At 47.0% G+C, this 18,319-nt stretch overlaps 1 protein-coding gene across 1 annotated transcript in view; it reads right to left on the bottom strand.

The window, feature by feature from the left end:
* The window catches only part of GPAT3 (glycerol-3-phosphate acyltransferase 3), a 37,550-nt gene extending 23,999 nt beyond the window's left edge, over positions 1-13,551 (bottom strand). Inside the window, exons 1-2 of the mRNA XM_066574356.1 lie at positions 13,311-13,551; positions 7,256-7,322 (exon numbers count right to left, since the gene is read on the bottom strand). Of these exons, the coding sequence (XP_066430453.1) occupies positions 7,256-7,322; positions 13,311-13,454 (211 nt within the window). The 5' untranslated portion in view covers positions 13,455-13,551. The remainder of the gene's footprint in view (positions 1-7,255; positions 7,323-13,310) is intronic.
* Between the last annotated feature and the right edge of the window lie 4,768 nt (positions 13,552-18,319).

Below are 18,319 nucleotides of genomic sequence, written 5' to 3'. Positions count from 1 at the left end.
CCTACGTTCGACTGAAACTGCCCTCACAAAATTATCAGACGACCCGATGACGGCCAAATCGAGGGGCGACTACTCCCCACTAATCCTCCTTGACACTGTTGACCATAACCTCCTTCTCTCTATGCTTCGCTCTATCAACCTAAATGGACATTGATCTCCTGGTTCCCCTCCTACCTCTTTGACTGCTCATTCAGCGTCTCCGTCGCTTGCTCCATCTCCTATCCTACCCTCCTTTTGCTATTGGGGTCCCACAGGGCTCAGTCCTTGGCCCCCATCTCTATCTATACAGCCCCAATCGGACTCACCATCTGCAGATTTGGCCTCCGATATCACCTCTATGCTGACGACACCGAGTTGTACACCTCTTCCTGTGACATCTCTGCACCTTTACTCCAAGACATCACCGACTGTCTGTCCACTGTCTCTAACACCACGACCTCCCCTTTTCTCAAACTTGACCTCCCTCAACCACCCCAACATCTCCATATGAGTATCTGGCACCATCATAACCCCCAGACAGCATGCCCGCATCCCCCAAATCCAATCTCTGGCCCGAACATGCCACCTGCACCCCAGAAATATTGCTAAAATCTGGCCGTCTCCCACCATTGACACGCTAAAGACACTAGTCGTCCTCATCGATTCCTGACCCAACTACTACAACTGATTGGTCTTTCCCGCACCAGACTCTCCCCTCTCCAATGCATACTAAATGTGGCAGCTGGACTCATCTTTCTATCCAAACACTACAGGACTCAATTCAAATTCATCACCCTCACACAATGCCCTCCATGGCGCCGCGCCACGCCACCATCGCTTCCTTCCTGTCCATACATCACCCATCCACGTGCTCCGCTCTGCTAACACACTCCGACTAAACACCCCTCTAATATGAGCCTCTCATGCTCGCCTCCAGGACTTCTCTAGAGCAACACCCATCCTCTGGAACGCTTTACCCCAAAACATCCAGACAATCGCCGACACATGAAACTTCAGACACGCCTTAAAGACGCACCTCTTCAAAGTAGCATAGCAAACCTCCTCATCTAGTCCTTCACCCCCATAATATGCCCCCTGCCCCTACCTATAGCTTTCCACTTTTGCCCATCACATACACCTCCTGCCCCATACCTCCTGTACTAGCCCTACCCAGTTTGTGTCCTAAAATCTGAATATCACGCTATTGTCTCATTTTTGTGCTCCCTCTTGTACCTTCTGTATCACCCACCCCCTTTGCTTCCAAACAATTGAATACCATACGCAACTTCTGTAATTTTCGTATTGTGTTCCCCATGTGCCTCGAAAGCGCTGCAGAATAAGTTGGTGCTACACAAATAAAGATAATGATGATTAATACTATATTTTGAATACACAATGCGGTCGTGCCAAAAAAATATGCATAGTGTTCTATTGTGTGCAGCGCAAAAGTCCATTGAAATCATTGGACCTGTATAAACGTGCGCGACATACGCAGAACACCTACGTATTTACAGCGCACATATGCACAAAACAAATTGTGCGCGTATATTTGTGCGCACAAACACGCGGTGTATTTTGACTCACAAATACACAGCGGAGCGGGCAAAATACGCGGGCGAAAGTGCATTTCGGACACACTAACACGTGGCGTATTCGCACAGCCGAAAAGCACTTAGGCCCATGAGAACAAGCTTTAACCATAAGCTTGATGTATTCTTTCAGCGCTCTGAGCTATATAGCAGATCACTACTTCTGTACTATATTAACCCGACTGATCCGCTTTAAAGAGCATTGCGACAATTTTGGAAAAAAAATAAAAAATATATATATATATTTTTTTTTTGAGTGCATGAAGGAGCAGCCTTGGATTTCTGCCTCTTTCACACATGGAGTAAGCAGATGCCCTTGGTGCTCGGGAGCTGAAGGACAGAGTTCAATACTATCATATGATGGCAGCAATAGTAAGTTCGGAGGCCAGCATATCTTCCTTTATTTCACAAGTGCCAACTCCGCCATGGTACAACGCTCTGCTGCGCCCTAAACCCGGGATTGGGATCACTGCCAACTGCAGCTAGTTTATTTTTCTGTTCTCGCCAGATACTTTTAATGTACTTCCCTCTTGCACATACCCATGTGTTTGGAACAAAGGCGTGTAGGCCGGAGTACGGCCCCGAGGTCGCAGGAGCCGAGTACCTGCACACAACACTGGATGGACTTGCTATTTATAACAATGCTCTTTAGACTTTACATGAGTGGGAGTTGCTGAGTGTGAGAACGCTGGGACTATATGGAGCCAAAGGAGAAACCAGTTCTTAAACTCTCGGGACAAGCGAGTCTTAACTTGTACGGCATTAACAGCCGGAGTACGCAACGGACCCACCCCTAAATTGACAACCAGAAAAAAAAATAAAAAATTTTAGTGAAAGGTGAGGCATCCCTTCCTGCATACAAGTAATTGGACATGCTGACCTGGAGGCACCTGCCCAGATAAAGCCCCCTCACTGGACAGGACCACAGATTTACAATATCTGTATGCAGCCGACCAGCTCCACCGGTGATCTGCACTGGACAGCAGCATTGGCGCAGGGATCCAGCGGACGCTCATTCTCCTCTCCGTAATACATGCTGCACAAGCGGTGGCTGCTACTAGATTCCTTTGTCTCAGTAAGTTAGAAGAGTCAGTCAGATTGGATTTTGGTAGACAGTAATACTAAATTCAGTGACAGAACAAATTACAGCAGAGGGTGAAAAAAAAAGGGGGAGTTGCAGAAAGACATACATGGTGCTGCAGCTTATACAATTTTCCTATCTCACGGCTACTGAATCACAGCTCCACTGCTCAGTACTTCTCAATGTTGCTGCTTCTCTCTATGTTTAAGACTAGGTGCACACTTGCGTAATTCCTTGGACAGTATCAAAGTGTTCATCTTTTTCCTATCCCCGTTGACTTTATTAGGCGAGTCTTGTCCGTAAAACGGATCAGCATAGTGCATGTGATGAGGTTTTTTTTATTTTTCCACAAGGACTGCGTGAACAACCTCAACCATGGTGTGTTACCACATAGAATAAATATGGGTCCTTATGCTGGCAGCGGACTACATGTGGATGAAAAAAAATGCTATTTGCTGGAGGGCCAAGAAGATGGTGAAAAGCAGAATCTCCTCTTCTGTCTGCGTGCAGAATATGGGAGCCATCATAGCAGGTAATCTATACCCACCAGCTCAGTGTGAACTGAGAATTAGAGAGAGTTCACTGAGGGGAATAGGGTGAAACAAGACTGAATTCAAGTGATGCACGGGGTTATTCCTTATATATACACATACATGATAAGGTTAGGGAAACTTTACATTTTAGTCTATTCTATGTATTCTTGATTAAAATTTTGCCTATGAGCATCTGAAAGCTTTGATCATTCCATGGGGTTGCCACATGAAGTCAACCTCTCTTCAAAAGATGTCTGCCTACCTTATCGACCACAAGCAGCTGTGATGGCCATAGGAAGACACAGGCCTTCCCATATATTTCCCCAGCAGTAGAACCGAGTGGCCGACCACATAACGCACGGACGTATCGTGTGAAACTCCTGAAGACCTCTCTGCTGCAGGTCCAGAACAGAATGCTTTCAGCCCAGAACTCCCTTCTAAGCACATATATCTCATAAGGTCACATGACAAACGGATACATTTTCCAGACAGTCAGCTCACATACCAGACAGGTAAGCCTTTTAGTGCTGCAGCTAGTCAACGCACACCATTCTTGCAACATAGAAGACACTGACAAGACAAATGCATGCATACAGTTATGGAGGGGCCCTCCATAACTCCACTGATAACAAAAGATACAAATGTATCTTGCGTGTATCACATGATCATATTACATATGTTTGCAAGGAGAGAGGCAGAGAGAAGGATAGCAAGGAGTTAGTGAGAGTCTGCCCGTGCTCAGACACCTTCATTCTGAGTGTGGAGAAGATGGAGGAGGCCGAGAGATTTCAGGATGCATGTCCTCCGCGGATGTAATTGCAAGTGTCTTCAGTGCTCATGATGAGTACAAGGGGAAAAGGAGTTGTTTGCATGCAAGTATCCAGTGAGTTATTAAGAGCAAGCCAGTGTTGAGAGCTTTTATTCCAGGACAGTAAGCAAGACACAGATAACTGGACTGTGGACTTTGTATGGATGCCCCGTATTCCTCCACTGCTGCTTTGCCAAATTATACCATTGGATTGTATTCTGTGTTGTTCAGTAAGGTGGATATTGACTGTTCACGCCGTGTCCAGAAAAGTACTACTTTGCATAAACTCCGTTTATTCCAAAGACGAGTCGCACCAAAGAAAAGGAATGGTGGCGTCACCCGTGACAACTAAAGACTTTCAAGTAACTTTTCCCGGTTGCCATCCCTGTTTATTTTTCTGTGACCTCCCCATGTGGCGACATCGACAGGTCCCGTGCTACCCGGAACTGGGGAGGGGATGGTAGAGCCACCGTAACATCTACGGATGCTGCCCTAGTGTTTCCCACCGTTTTCAATGGGAAATCTCGCATAGCATGCAATGTGTTTTAATGTCCCATTGAAAATAATGGGCATGCATTCCAAGGACCGCCAAAAGATAAAACATGCCACTGCGATTCTCATGTGCATGACTCCATTAAAAAGAATGGGGTTCATGTTCATGCAAGTTTTGTGAGTTTTGCAATGCACCAAGATTCTCAACAGTTCGAAACCGACCTCTGTGCATAAACTGCAACACAAAGGTTCTCTCTACATATCTTAGATTTAGTCATCACACATAAGAACAAACACAGATTGAAATGCTGCCATCAGCATTTTGATAACAGGAATACCTTGACCCATTTCCACCCTGTTTGGACAGTATTAAAGGGTCTGTTAAGTAGGAACTGTCAAGAACGAAAACCTGTTTGAGAATTGGGTATTCATGCTCAGGTGACCCTGATCCTAGCACAGGTCAGGAAGTTCAGATCTTTACCTGCGCTACAATATATGTCTAATTTAATATTACAGTCAGAGCCGGCATGCAACCGGGTAAAATGGGCCAACTGTCCAAGGGCTTCCAATAACCAGTTCGCTCCAGCCCTTCCCAGGTACTCTCAGCAGCATAGGTCATACCGCCAACACTTCAGTCCTCCTGAATTTTAGGAGATGAAGATAGAAACTTGCATTCAGAGCTGCAGTAATGGGTCCTGGTAAATTTTTGTTTACTATATTGGTTATAGTTATAAACTACAAGAAGAGGCAGAACTATACCGCTGCTGTTTAAATTAATGTAGTCTACAAGAGCAACTAGCAAAAGAACTTTTGCACGTTGTATTATAGCTTGATCACATTTTTGGAGATTTTTTTTGTTGTTGTTTTAGGGATATATCTAGAAAGATAAAACTTTAGAGAGCTAGTAGACTTAAAGGGGTTGTCCCGCGCCGAAACGGGTTTTTTTTTTTTTCAATAGCCCCCCCGTTCGGCGCGAGACAAACCCGATGCAGGGGTAAAAAAAAAACAACCGTCCAGTACTTACCCGAATCCCCGCGCTCCTGCGACTTCTTACTTACCTTAGTAAGATGGCCGCCGGGATCTTCACCCACGATGCACCGCAGGTCTTCTCCCATGGTGCACCGTGGGCTCTGTGCGCTCCATTGCCGATTCCAGCCTCCTGATTGGCTGGAATCGGCACACGTGACGGGGCGGAGCTACAAGGAGCAGCTCTCCGGCACGAGCGGCCCCATTCAGAAGGGAGAAGACCGGACTGCGCAAGCGCGTCTAATCGGGCGATTAGACGCTGAAATTAGACGGCATCATGGAGACGGGGACGCTAGCAACGGAACAGGTAAGTGAATAACTTCTGTATGGCTCATAATTAATGCACGATGTACATTACAAAGTGCATTAATATGGCCATACAGAAGTGTATACCCCCACTTGCTTTCGCGGGACAACACCTTTAATAAGTTAGTTCCAAGTAAATCCTAAAAACATTCTTGTAAGTCTAACTACTGTAATCAAAATAATGGGACCACAAAAAGGTTCAAAAAGAAGAAAAAAATGCTGAAACTAGTAGTTCAACAGACGTCGGTGTATGACCAATATTGTATAGGACAGAAAATAACCAGAGTGCTGAGATTTCACCAAGCCAAGAAACATTTGGCTATAAAGTAAAACAAATGACAATAGGTTTGGGTGTGACAAGGAGCAGGAAGCACACAATGTACCGCTCAGCGTCTGGTTTATTACAGCTCGCTTTGGGCTGTTAAATGGGTTTTTCGATAATTACATCGGTAGCGGGGGAGGGGGGGGGGTCGTAAGTACTAAGGTCAGTGGCCTCCTGTAGCAGAATAAGGTGTCCAGCAACGGTTCAGGAAATGTTTGTGGAACATGAGAAACAGTTCAATGCGATGACTTGGCCTCCAGATTCCCTAGATCTCAATCTGGTCGAGAACCCCACAGACGTACTAGAAAAGTAACTCCAATCCATGGAGACCCCCACCGTACAGGACAAGAAGCGGTTGCCCAGGATTAGTGCAACATGACTGCTTTTTTCCCCCCTCTTTAAAGTACAGCGCCACACTTGTCTACTGGTTGTATGTAGAATTGCAACTCAAACACAAATCCCTTGAATAGAGGTGAATTGCAAAAGCAGAGAAACAATAGACACGGGTGGTGCTTTTTTTTTTTTTGCAAGAAAACAGACAACCATGTTATTCTAAACCTGCAAAATCACCTTTAACCCTTTGCAATCCTACTTTGATTCAGGGTTTCCTAGGGGGCTTTCTCTTTCAGCCATTATACAATGGCGCCATCTGCTGGCTAGAGCCAGTACTGCGGTATGGGACATGCTGGAGAGGCTCCCGACAACAGAGTAAATCTACAGTAAGAATACCCTGCTGGACGTCTTCTGACATCGGAGCTGTACAGCCTTCAATCAGAATGTCATCAGACAGTGGATTGGAAAGGGTTAAAAGATCTGCTGCTAAGGTCTTGGAGCCAGGTACCATGCATGGGACACGGTCAGATTTAGTCAAATCCATTGCTCGATGGATCACAGCCGTTTTGGTAGTACAAGGGGAGCCCTACACAATATTAGACAGGTGGTCTTAATGTTACAGCTCACCAGTGCCATTAAAGTCGAGAGAAAAGTTATAGTTATAACCCCCCCCCCCCCCCCCCCTTGTATCGTATCGCCATATGGAGCACATTCAGCGTTGCCTTATAACAATTGGCATCGCAGTCTCCATCATGCAGTATCAGTGATATTTAGTTGAACTCTTACCATTGGATGCAACAATTCGAATTTTTTTGTGTTCTTCAAAACGCTTTTGAATTCTTAAAGTTGCCCACTGGAAGAAAAGAAATATAGAATACCGTTAAGTAACCTAATGACCAACATTAATCATCTGCCCCATTGCCCAACTGTTCTCTATTGACCACCACAACCACGGGAATCTTTTTTTTTATAATTTAAAGGGGTTGTCCCGCGGCAGCAAGTGGGTCTATACACTTCTGTATGGCCATATTAATGCACTTTGTATTGTACATTGTGCATTAATTATGAGCCATACAGAAGTTATTCACTTACCTGTTCCGTTGCTGGCGTCCTCGTCTCCATGGTGCCGTCTAATTTTCAGCGTCTAATCGCCGGATTAGACGCGCTTGCGCAGTCCTGTCTTCTTTTCTGAATGGGGCCGCTCGTGCCGAAGAGCGGCTCCTTGTGGCTCCGCCCCGTCACATGCCGATTCCAGCCAATGGACCGCACAGAAGCCCTGCGGTCCACCGAGGGAGAAGATCCCGGCGGCCATCTTCAGCCGGTAAGTAAGAAGTCACTGGAGCGCGGGGATTCAGGTAAGCGCTGTGCGGATTTTTCTTTAGGTCCCTGCATCGGGTTTGTCTCGCGCCGAACGGGGGGGGCTGTTGAAAAAAAAAAAAACCCGTTTCGGCGCGGGACAACCCCTTTAAAAAGCCAGATTCCTCCTCCAGGAATTCATTCCCGTTATTGTGAAGAAACAAGTGGATGGAACACAAACCGCACCTATGCTTGTGTGGCCATAGCGGCAATGGGGTCCAAGTCAAAGCAATAATTCCTAATGCCATCTTTATCCCATTGGCCCATAGATTGAAGAGGAGGGGCAACAGAATTGTATTGATTAGGATAGCAAAATAACCAACTATAGCGCATGTTATATACTCATTCACTTAGGTGGGGCTCACGCGACCGTATGTGGAAAACCCGGCACAAGTCATGTATATGGAGTTTCATATACACTTATATGCATTTGACAGTCTTGAAGTGGTTGAAGAAAAGTTATTAATCCCTTCTAACGCCCCCTCTATTCCCAACGAGCCCAGCTACCTTCATAAATGGGTTCCAAAGTTATCGGATGCCATATAGAAATCTGCAGGGGGAAGCCATCCAGCTGAGAACCGCCACGGCAATTAGTGATCTGCGGAGCCAACCATGACAGAGGAAATAGTGTATGTCAAGAGACGGTCCGCGGTCGGCTGGGCAGCTCAAGAATCAGAACCACTCTTCTTGGCCGATTTGCATACGAGGTCGAATAAGCTGGGAACCGAATCGCAGAGGTAGGTGGGCTCATTAGGAAGAGAAGCTATTCATTTTTCACCATCTGCTAACCAGTGCCATCACTTTAGGATTGCTCTGGGGTAGAGATGAGCGAGCATACTCGGTAAGGCGATCTACTCGAGAGAGCATCGCCTTTTTCGAGTACCTGCTGGCTCGTCCCTGAAGATTCGGGGGGGGGGGGGGGCGGGGGTGAGCGGAGGGTTGCGGAGGGAATCGGAAGGGAGTGAGAGAGGGGTCTCTCACTCTCCTCCCCACTCCCCCATGCTGCCCCGCACAGCCCCCGACCCCTGAGGCCTCCCCCCCCCCGAATCTTCAGGGACAAGGCAGCAGGTACTCGAAAAAGGCGATGCTCTCTCGAGTATATCGCCTTACCGAGTATGCTCGCTCTTCTCTGCTCTGAGTCTATTCTTTAGGAATAGACCCACAGCAACCCAGCCACTTGCTGCGCAGAAAAACTGTAGCACAACTCCATTCCAGGTCGCAGGGAACAGCGAGAGGGCTGCAGCCTCTTCATAGGATCATGGGGTTCTTAGAAGTCGGACCCCCGCAGATCATCAAGTGATGCCATATCCTAGCTATGTGCCATCGCTTTAGAAAATAGGAATACCCTTTTAAAATACCCGTTTACTGAACAGGACTGTATTTAACCCTTTAAGGCCCAAGCACAGTCAATTTACAGCGATTGGCCCTGGGCTTTAATCTGTCCGATAGCAAAAGTGTGGTGTGGGATTAAAGCTGGAATCTAGCAGTAGTAGGTTGGGTCTTTGGCTGTTCGTCACAGCCAAGGACCTGGAGGAGAAGGCAGAAGCAGTTTTTTTTAACCGCTTCTGCCTTCTCTGCCTACATATCGCTCAATGAGCGCCATGTACTTGGGAATCAAAGTAGAAGTGTTAGATGCGCTAATCGTCCCAGCGATCACGTTACTGCCAGTCGCCCCTTGCTACAGCAGAGCTGCAGGGTCTTACGCAGACCAGGATCAGCTCTGCTAGCAACTAATTTTACTACAGGGGATGTTTTCCCTGGTAACTGGGGCTCCTATGGATGCTCCAGCTACAGGGGCAAAGTGCGAAAAAGAAAAAATTTTGGTGGCTGAAGGATTAAATAAATATATATTATATATACATACATAACAGTAAAACAACCACATGGTTAATAATCCTTAAGAGTCTGGTCCTTTAGCACCAAAACACCCTGGTCCTTAAGGGGTTAAATCCAAAGTCTGAACAGGAATGTGTGTTGCGTAGGCAGTTTATAATTAGAGTCCAGGCTGAGGAAGGACACAGATCACTCAGGCTCACCGATGGTGTACAGACCAGCTTTAGCTCTACAGTCACTTCTGTAGATTCTCTTTATATAGCACCAACATATTCCGCAGCGCTGTACAAGTCAGAGAGCGCCCCTAGAGGAGGAGTCAGACCGTACATACCGTATACAACCAATAACAGCAGTGAAGGCCCGGTCCACAATCCAGAAGATTCTGCTTTTCTACATATGGTTGATGGTTCATATATTTGCATTGTGGGAAAAATGGCATCAAATCTGCCTAAGAGGATAGAAAACGGTCGTACCGGCGATCTGCTGACCGATAATCTCTCAACCAATCAAAACTTCATAGCGCTATTTTGCCAGGAGTTTCAGGCGGGCTTGAAATAGAAGTCCCACCTCGAAAATACGCCCTGGCTGCCCAAAAACCATACATGACCTAACAGCCGTTGTTCACTCCGCCATGCCTTCTCTGCAGCTCCCCGACTCTCGCTGGTAGTATTCTCTCAACGCTTCCTGGTCAGGGGTTCAAATTGCAATTAGTTCTCGAGCGTCACAGCTCAGCCAATCACAGCCAACGTTCGATGAACCAGTCACAGCCAATGGATGGCTGTGGTTGGTTCATCGAGCGCTGGCTCCAATTGGCTGAGCCGCGAAGCTTGAGAGCCAATCACAGCCAGTGACTCCTGGAGGCGGGGAATTTGAACCCCTAACCAGGAAGGGGGTTCAAATTCGATTTTTCTTGTGCACCTATTTTGCTCAATTGGTGTGAGCAAAAACATGGCCGCCTACGACAGATTAATGCAGCACGGAACCCACGTGGAATACGCTGTAACAATACGTCCATATTAACCCCCGAGGAGAAGCCAATATAGGATAACGAACTTAGAAAGAGCCGTCATTGTTCAAAGAGTCGTCAGCAAGAAACAAGTCACACCGGTCGCCTCTTCACTCCCTCCATCCGCCGCAGACGCGCTAGTGATCCCCATCAGTCCATTCTTTACGGCGAGTTGTGGCTGTCTGTGATCAATCATCATTTGGCAGGGGGAGCAAGAATGGCACATACCCACTGAGGCCACTGGCTGTGGCGGGCATCGACTGGCAGCCGCTAGAGCATCTGCACTGGATAGTGGATTTAAGAGGTGGTTATTAATTTATTTGTAGCCCCTCCTCTTCTGGACCACCCATTTAACCCTTTCCAATCCACTGTCTGACGTCTTCCTACATTCTGATTGAAGCTTGTACAGCTTGTATTAGCTCCGCCCCCATGCTGCCTCCCCTCATTGCAAATAGTGCAGAGGGGCGGAGAGGGGGCGGGAGCTCAGAGCACGGCTCCCAGCTCTTCCATCCTCCCCCCCCCCCTCCCAGCAGAGAGGGACGCCGTATATCAGCCAGCGTAAATATGTGGCCGATATACGGTCGTCTGAATAAGCCCTAAATATGTTGTGTCTTTACGCATGCCAAAAAAAAAAAAAAAAGAAGAAGGGATGAAATACGCAGGGAGTCTGCGGTTATCGTTCTGTGAACATTCACTCGCACTCACCTGTGGAGGAGCTCCTTCTGTCACCCATCGGAACCCTACATACAAATAGCAAAGTACCAATAGGCTTCCATGTAAGGCCGCCTGCACACGAGCGGAAATTCCGCGGCGGGATTTCCGCCGCTGGAAGCCTGCATAGGATTGCGTTACCAAACGCAATCCTATGCCGACGGCCGTGATTTGGCCGCGCGAAATATCGCGCAGCAAACAAACCGCGGCATGCTTTATTTCTGTGCGGGGCTCGCAGAGCTCTGCACAGAAATGTCACTCACCCGGCCCCGGTTTGCGCATGCGCCAGCTGCATGGCAAGCCGGCACATCAAACAGCCGGAGCCGCCGGGCGAGTACTCGCTGGTCCCTGCAGGCGCTCGGGTCGAGTCCCGCGGCGAGAATCCTCACCACCGGATCTGACCCGCCCGTCTGCAGGCGGCCTAACTCAGCCTATTAGACCTCGCCTCCTACAGAGTCTGATAGGCTGCTGTCATAGGCTTAATAGAATGCTCTACTTAAGTAAATGCAGTGTACTGTGCTAGCGATCGAACGATCACATCTTCAAGTCTCCCTGCGGGACTAAAAAAAAAAAAATATGTGGTCAATTAAAAATTTTTTTTTTTAAATTGTGGTCAATAAAAAAAAAAAACAAATACAAAAAAACAAAAACAAAATTCAATAGTTGTTTCATTTAAAGAAAAAAAACCCTGTTTTTTTTAAAAAAAAAACACCACTAAGAAAAAATTATATGCAATTTCCCCACATAAAAATTATATTTTTTTTGCATTTAAAAAAAATGCATCCGAGTGAAAAAAAACCCCGTACCTGGCAGGCACAATAGCTGGCCAAGTTGAACAGATATTGCGTTCGCCTGTGTGAATTGAGCATAATGGTACGGTCGCTCGTGAAGAATATACGCACGACGCACCTAAAGAAGCGGCTTCGGCTGCCTTCACAGGGGTGACAAAAACGTACAACTGTCTCGCGATACAACAGCGCTACAAAAAAAAAAAAAAAAAAAACACACAAACACACACCCCTTTTGCCATATTTATAATAGAACAATCTAAATAATAAAGCACACACATATTTGGTATCGCCGCGTCCGTAAAAGTCTGATCAAAGTAAAGCTTTATTTACGGCGCACGATGAACGTCAGCCGAAAATTTTTTTTTAAAAATGACAGATTTGCGCTTTTTTGGTCCCCACCATCTCCAAGAAAAAAAAATGGAATAAAAGGTTGTATGTATTCCAGAATGGTACCAACGGAAACTACAGGACGCACATCGCACAGCTGGGGGCGCTCAGAGGATGGCGACAAAAAAAAAAAAAAAAAAAACCACTATAAAAATTAAATATCTTTGAAAAATAAAAAATAAAAGTAGTACAGCAAAAATAAATAAATAAAGTGCTATATACATTTCGCAGTAATCGCACCGACCCGTAGAGTAAAGCCATCAGGTCATTGTTGTTGCAGTTTGTGCGCCGTAGAACCACGACGCACCGAAAGATGGCGGAATTATTTTTCTTACAATTTCACTCTAAGACTTTCTAAAGTTTTTCAGCACATTCTATAGTACAACTGGAAAATACAACTCGTTCCGCAAAAAACAGCGACGGCGATGAGAAATAAAACTTGTGTTTTTTTTTTTAAAAGGGGGAGAAAAAAAAATAGGGGGGGGGGGCGGTCCTTAAGGGGTTAAGGCACAAAATAAGCTGGTCTGTATGGGGTTACAAACGGCCGTCCACCTGTTGGGGCTGAAGCCACACATTACTGACTGTTAGTCCCTCCAGCAGTCCTCAGGGTATCCCCATTGACAAGAGTGACGTCACCCGTGCCAGACCGGGGGGGATCCCGAGAGCCTGTCCGCTGCCCCGAGCGCTGACAGGCAGCTGCAGGAGCGGGGAGGTCGGTGCGGCAGGGACTGCGCCGTGGAGTCGGGAGCCGCTTTACCTCCAGCATTTTGACCAGGATCTTCATGTAGACCTCAGAGATGCCCAGAGACACCCCGAACATGGAGGGCAGCATGATGCAGACGACGATGACGGCCAGCCACGCCGTGAAGATGGTGTACGCCAGCCCCCCGAGGTCCTCCATGGCTCAGCCGAGCGGTCAGCCCGCAGCCGGGCGCTTCTCATCTGTCAGCTGAGACCAGGAAACTACGGAGACGCTCCTCACTCTTCCAGCCACTCCCGGCGGCTCCTCCTCCGCCACCTCCCTCTCACTGCCGACTCCTCCCCCTTCACTACCGTCTTACTGTCGGCTCCTCCCCCGCAACGCACTACGGTACTAGCTGCAGGCTCCTCCTCCTTCACCGCCCTCTCAATGCCGGCTCCTCCCCTTCAGCGCCTCTGCCCACTACTAGCTGCCGGCTCCTCCCCCTCAACGCACTACTAGCTGCAGGCTCCTCCTTCACCGCCCTCTCAATGCCGGCTCCTCCCCTTCACCACCCTCTGCCCACTTCTAGCTGCCTGTGGCTCCTCCTCCTCCCCCGCCTTCTTACTGCTGGCTCCTCCCCCTCTGTCGCCCTCTTGCTGCCGACCTCTGCCAACTCCTCCCCCTCTGTCGCCCTCGTGCTGCCGACCTCTGCCCATTACTAGCTGCCCAGCTGCTCTTTGCCCGGAAAACAAGATGAATTATTCACAATGGTTGAGAAGCAGCAGCCCGTTTTCCCTGTGTAGCTGATATTATGGCGGCTCCTGCCGAGATCGGAGCGGTTCTCCTAATACATGGAGGTCACTGAGGGGGCCACCATATAGGACCCCTCTACTAGAGCTGGGGGACGCTTCTGGTTGGACGACTCCCTTAAGCCGGGACGCACAGATATGAACTCTTCCGAATGGAGTTAGTCACATGACTGAAACGCGTGAACCAAGCGTTGGCGGATCGCCAGTTAATTGAAGTGATGCCAGCTGTTTTGTATAAAAAAAACTGGAAGTTAAGTAAAAAACCCACCTGGCCAGCACGATACCGAGCGGAGGTTCTGGGACCGTGTTGGCGCTCGCCCGTGAGAATTTAGTGTAAGAGTTCACAAGTGCCGAACATTCCTGCAAGACGCAGCAAAAGACGCTGCTCAGGCAGCTGTCACGCCGGCGACTAAACCGTGCGACTTTCTAAATCGTGCTAAATCCTACTGTTTGAGCCCTAAAATAAGCCCTGGCTACATTAAGGCTGGCTGTCCACGGGGGAGGTGTCATCGCGAGATCAGCGGCGATAAATCGCACGCGGAGCTCGCATGAGACGCTTTCCATAGGAGAACTATGAAAAGGCAGCCCAACGTTAACAAGCGGAGAATCATAGCGATGATCCGCTCGCGTGATTAAAATTGCAGCATGCCGTGATTTGCCACAATCCTCCAGGGTAGTGCTCCCCCCTCCTCCCCCGCGGCAAAATATCGCTAGTGATATTCCATCCCGGCCGTGGACAGGCAGCCTAAACAAAAATAACACATTACATCACCTGACAGGCGCTATCCACACCGCCGCACTTCTCTTCGCAGCTCTGTAGTTTTCCAAAAACCCCGCCTCCAGGAATTGCTGGCTCTGATTGGTTCTTGAGCGCTGCAGCAAAGCCAATCACTGCAGGGCTCGATGAACCAATCACAGCCATCGCATTGAATGGCTGTGATTTGTTCATCGAGCTCTGCAGTGATTGAATGAGCAGCTCAAGAACCAATCAGAGCAGGTTTAATCGCCAACACAAAAATAAAGGTTCTTTGCTGTAAGAGCAGTGAGACTGTGGCACTCTCTGCCTGAGGAAGTGGTGATGGCAAAATCCATAGAGGAGTTTAAAAGGGGACTTGATGTCTTTCTGGAGAGGAAGGACATTATAGGATACAAGTCTTAGGTTAAGTGTCAATCCTGGTTTACAGGCAGGTAGGAACTATTAGGGGTTGATCCAGGGAACAGTCTGATTGCCATTAGGGAGTCGGGAAGGAATTTTCCCCCAAAAGGGCTAATTGGCTTCTGCTCTTGTTTTTTTTTGCCTTCCTCTGGATCAACAACACAGTAGGATAGACAGGCTGGACTACATGGACATGGTCTTCATTCAGCCTTACATACTATGTTACTATGTTAGAGCCAGAGCTTCCTGGAGGCGGGGCTTTTAAACTCCTTCACCAGGAAGCGCTGCCAGAAGTCTACAAACAAGTGCCGCAGCTTCAGAAGGAGATGCGCAGCAGAGCGGGTAGCGCCTCTTAGGTCATTTATTGTGATTCTTAATGAAGACATGGCTTATTTTTGGGGTAGGGCTTATATTTTAAGCCGCACCAAAAATACCAGCAAAAGAGCACTACAAAGTCGCCGTGAGAAAAGGCAGCGATATCGCGCAGAAGTTGCATTTTCACGCCGATGCAATGCCTTCTTTATTAAAAAATGCCTTGCGTCACTTCTATGAAATCGCGATCCTCAGGCGCTTGTTTCACATCAAAGGATCACAAGTGTTTCCCACTGATTTCAATAGCCAGCAGCACATTCACACGGTACGCCAGTTCCTTGCAATGTCCTTTAAAATCCCATAGAAGACAATGGGTGACGCATTCTGCATTACACAAAACGCGTGTAAGAATATCGCTTGTGTGAATAAGCCCTAGCCTTATTCTGGGGATCAGTACAATTACTATGACACCAAATTCATGGAGTATTTTTTCTCTTGTACTACTTTTATTTTTTGCAAAGATATATATATATATTTTTTATTATTTTCTGCCGCCATCTTCCGACAGCCATAATGTTTTTATTTTTTTGTTGACGTAGTTGTGCGAGGCTCATTCTTTTTTTTTGTGGGACTTCCTGTAATGTCCCTTGGTACCATTTTGAAGTACATACAACTCTTTGATCGCTTTTTATTAATTTTTTTCTTGGAGACAGGGTAACCAAAAAAAGTGTGATTCTGGCTTTTTTTTTTTTTCTCTTAGGGCTTATGCAGACGACCGTATATCAGCTGGGTTTTCACGCCGAGCCGATATACGGTGTCCTTGTCTGCAGGGGGGGGATGGAAGAGCCAGGAGCAGGAACTGAGCTCCCGCCCCTCGCCACTATTTGCAATGGGAGAGGAGGGATGGGGCGGAGCTAAGCTCCTGGGCTTAGCCTCCGTCCCGCCCCTCCCATTGTAAATAGTGGCAAATGGTGGAGGGGGCGGGAGCTCAGTTCCTGCTTCTGGCTGTTCCATCCTCCTCCCCCTGCAGACAAGGACACCGTATATTGGCGTGAAAACCCAGCCAATATACGGTCATCTGAATAAGCCCTTAGGACGCTCGACGTGCGTGGTAAATAATGCCTTACTTTGATAGATCAGACTTTTATGGACGCCGCGATAACAAATTTGTTTTTTTATCATAAGAATGGCAAAAGGGTTTTTGTTTTTACTTTTATTACCTCTAATTTTTTTTTAATAAGCAATAACATTTTTAATTAATTTTACATTATTATTTTTTTTTGTCCCCAGACTGGACAAGAACTTGGGTTGGTTTAATCGCTCCTGTAGTATGATGTAATTCCATACAGAACAATCTATTGAGCCATCCCTTATATAGACCCCAATTGTAACAGTGACACCCCCCCACACACACACAGTAGCCCCAGTAGTATCAGGGTGCGTTCACACGAGCGCATAAACGGCGCGTTTTTGCGCCCAATCGTATATACGTGACCATCTGAGGCGTTGGTTTTGAATGTATTCGTTCGCACGGGCGATTTTACGGCGCGTAAAAACGGCAACCCGAAAAAAAAACTGAACATACGCGACCGAAATACGCGCCAACGCATATTCGATGGCCGAAAATGTAGTTTGCAAAGTAGGAACAAACGATAATACGCTTTCTAGCTCTGGTCATGATCGGCGAAAAACGTTCTTTCCGGCGATTATACGCTGCGCACGTGCGAACGTAAATACGCCTACGCTCGTGTGACCGCACCCTCAGCCTACAGCTGAAAGTCTGTAAACCTGACAAACCTAATTTGCAGGGAGGGGGGGGCGTGGAATACTTATGATTGTAACTATAGTTCTGCCCAATACTATGAATAATTTTATATTACTGTAATACCACTTTAAGCAGTTGCAGAACTCCAGTACTGTGACCTCATCATAAGTGGTATGACATCACTCTCGCTGCCACCTGAGCAACAGCACTGACTCTGAAGAGGTGGAGACACATCTGAGACTAGAAGAAATGATACATCGTTTCATCATCCAACAATACAGTAAGTAGATGGGAACAGGAGAATAGAGTCTGCATGGAGGGGGAGGAGGTGCACTGCGCTGTATCGTTACATGGAATGAAGTATCATATACAGGATATAGATTTAGTAATATATTTTATTTGAGCTCAAAACTACCAATTACTTGATATTTTTACTCTTTATAGAAAATAGGGGTCAGAATAACAATCCTATATAGATAGTAAATGTACATGCAGTCTCATGACATAGAGGTATTTCCTTATCAATCGAGAGTTGTTCATATTGCCATAGTAACGTCAGGAGGCGACCACCAATAGGATTGCTGGTCATCAATATGAAGGTTGCTGCCCGCAGGCTCCTCACCTGTAAGTCCGATTTTGGGTCTTTATCTCTGAGGATATCAAGGTATTTCTATGGTAACATGTCAATGCTGCCCCGTATTATAGATATTTCACAGCAATCACAGCCTCCAAGTCACAAATACCAAATTATCTTGTTGATATAGAGCCGACAGCAAGTGACGCCAAGAGACCATGACAGGAGCCAAAGGACAAGAGGAGTTCCATAAGACCTTCATAGTAATGATCAATAGGAAGCCAGGTAAATATAATAATGTGAAAAACACAAAAATACACACAAGTATAAAAACACATGACATAAAAAGAGCCCCACATAATGATATGAGTCCCTGAAAGCATCATACAAAGCATATATTTATTACATATAGCACCCTGCTAGTATAAGCAGCAGCTAAATAGTTCAAATGAATAAGGGGACATATGT

The sequence above is a fragment of the Eleutherodactylus coqui genome, chromosome 7 (genome assembly GCF_035609145.1).
Source record: "Eleutherodactylus coqui strain aEleCoq1 chromosome 7, aEleCoq1.hap1, whole genome shotgun sequence".
Classification (NCBI taxonomy): domain Eukaryota; kingdom Metazoa; phylum Chordata; class Amphibia; order Anura; family Eleutherodactylidae; genus Eleutherodactylus; species Eleutherodactylus coqui.
Note: the sequence above shows the minus strand (reverse complement) of the source record. Positions and strands in the feature narration are given on the sequence as shown.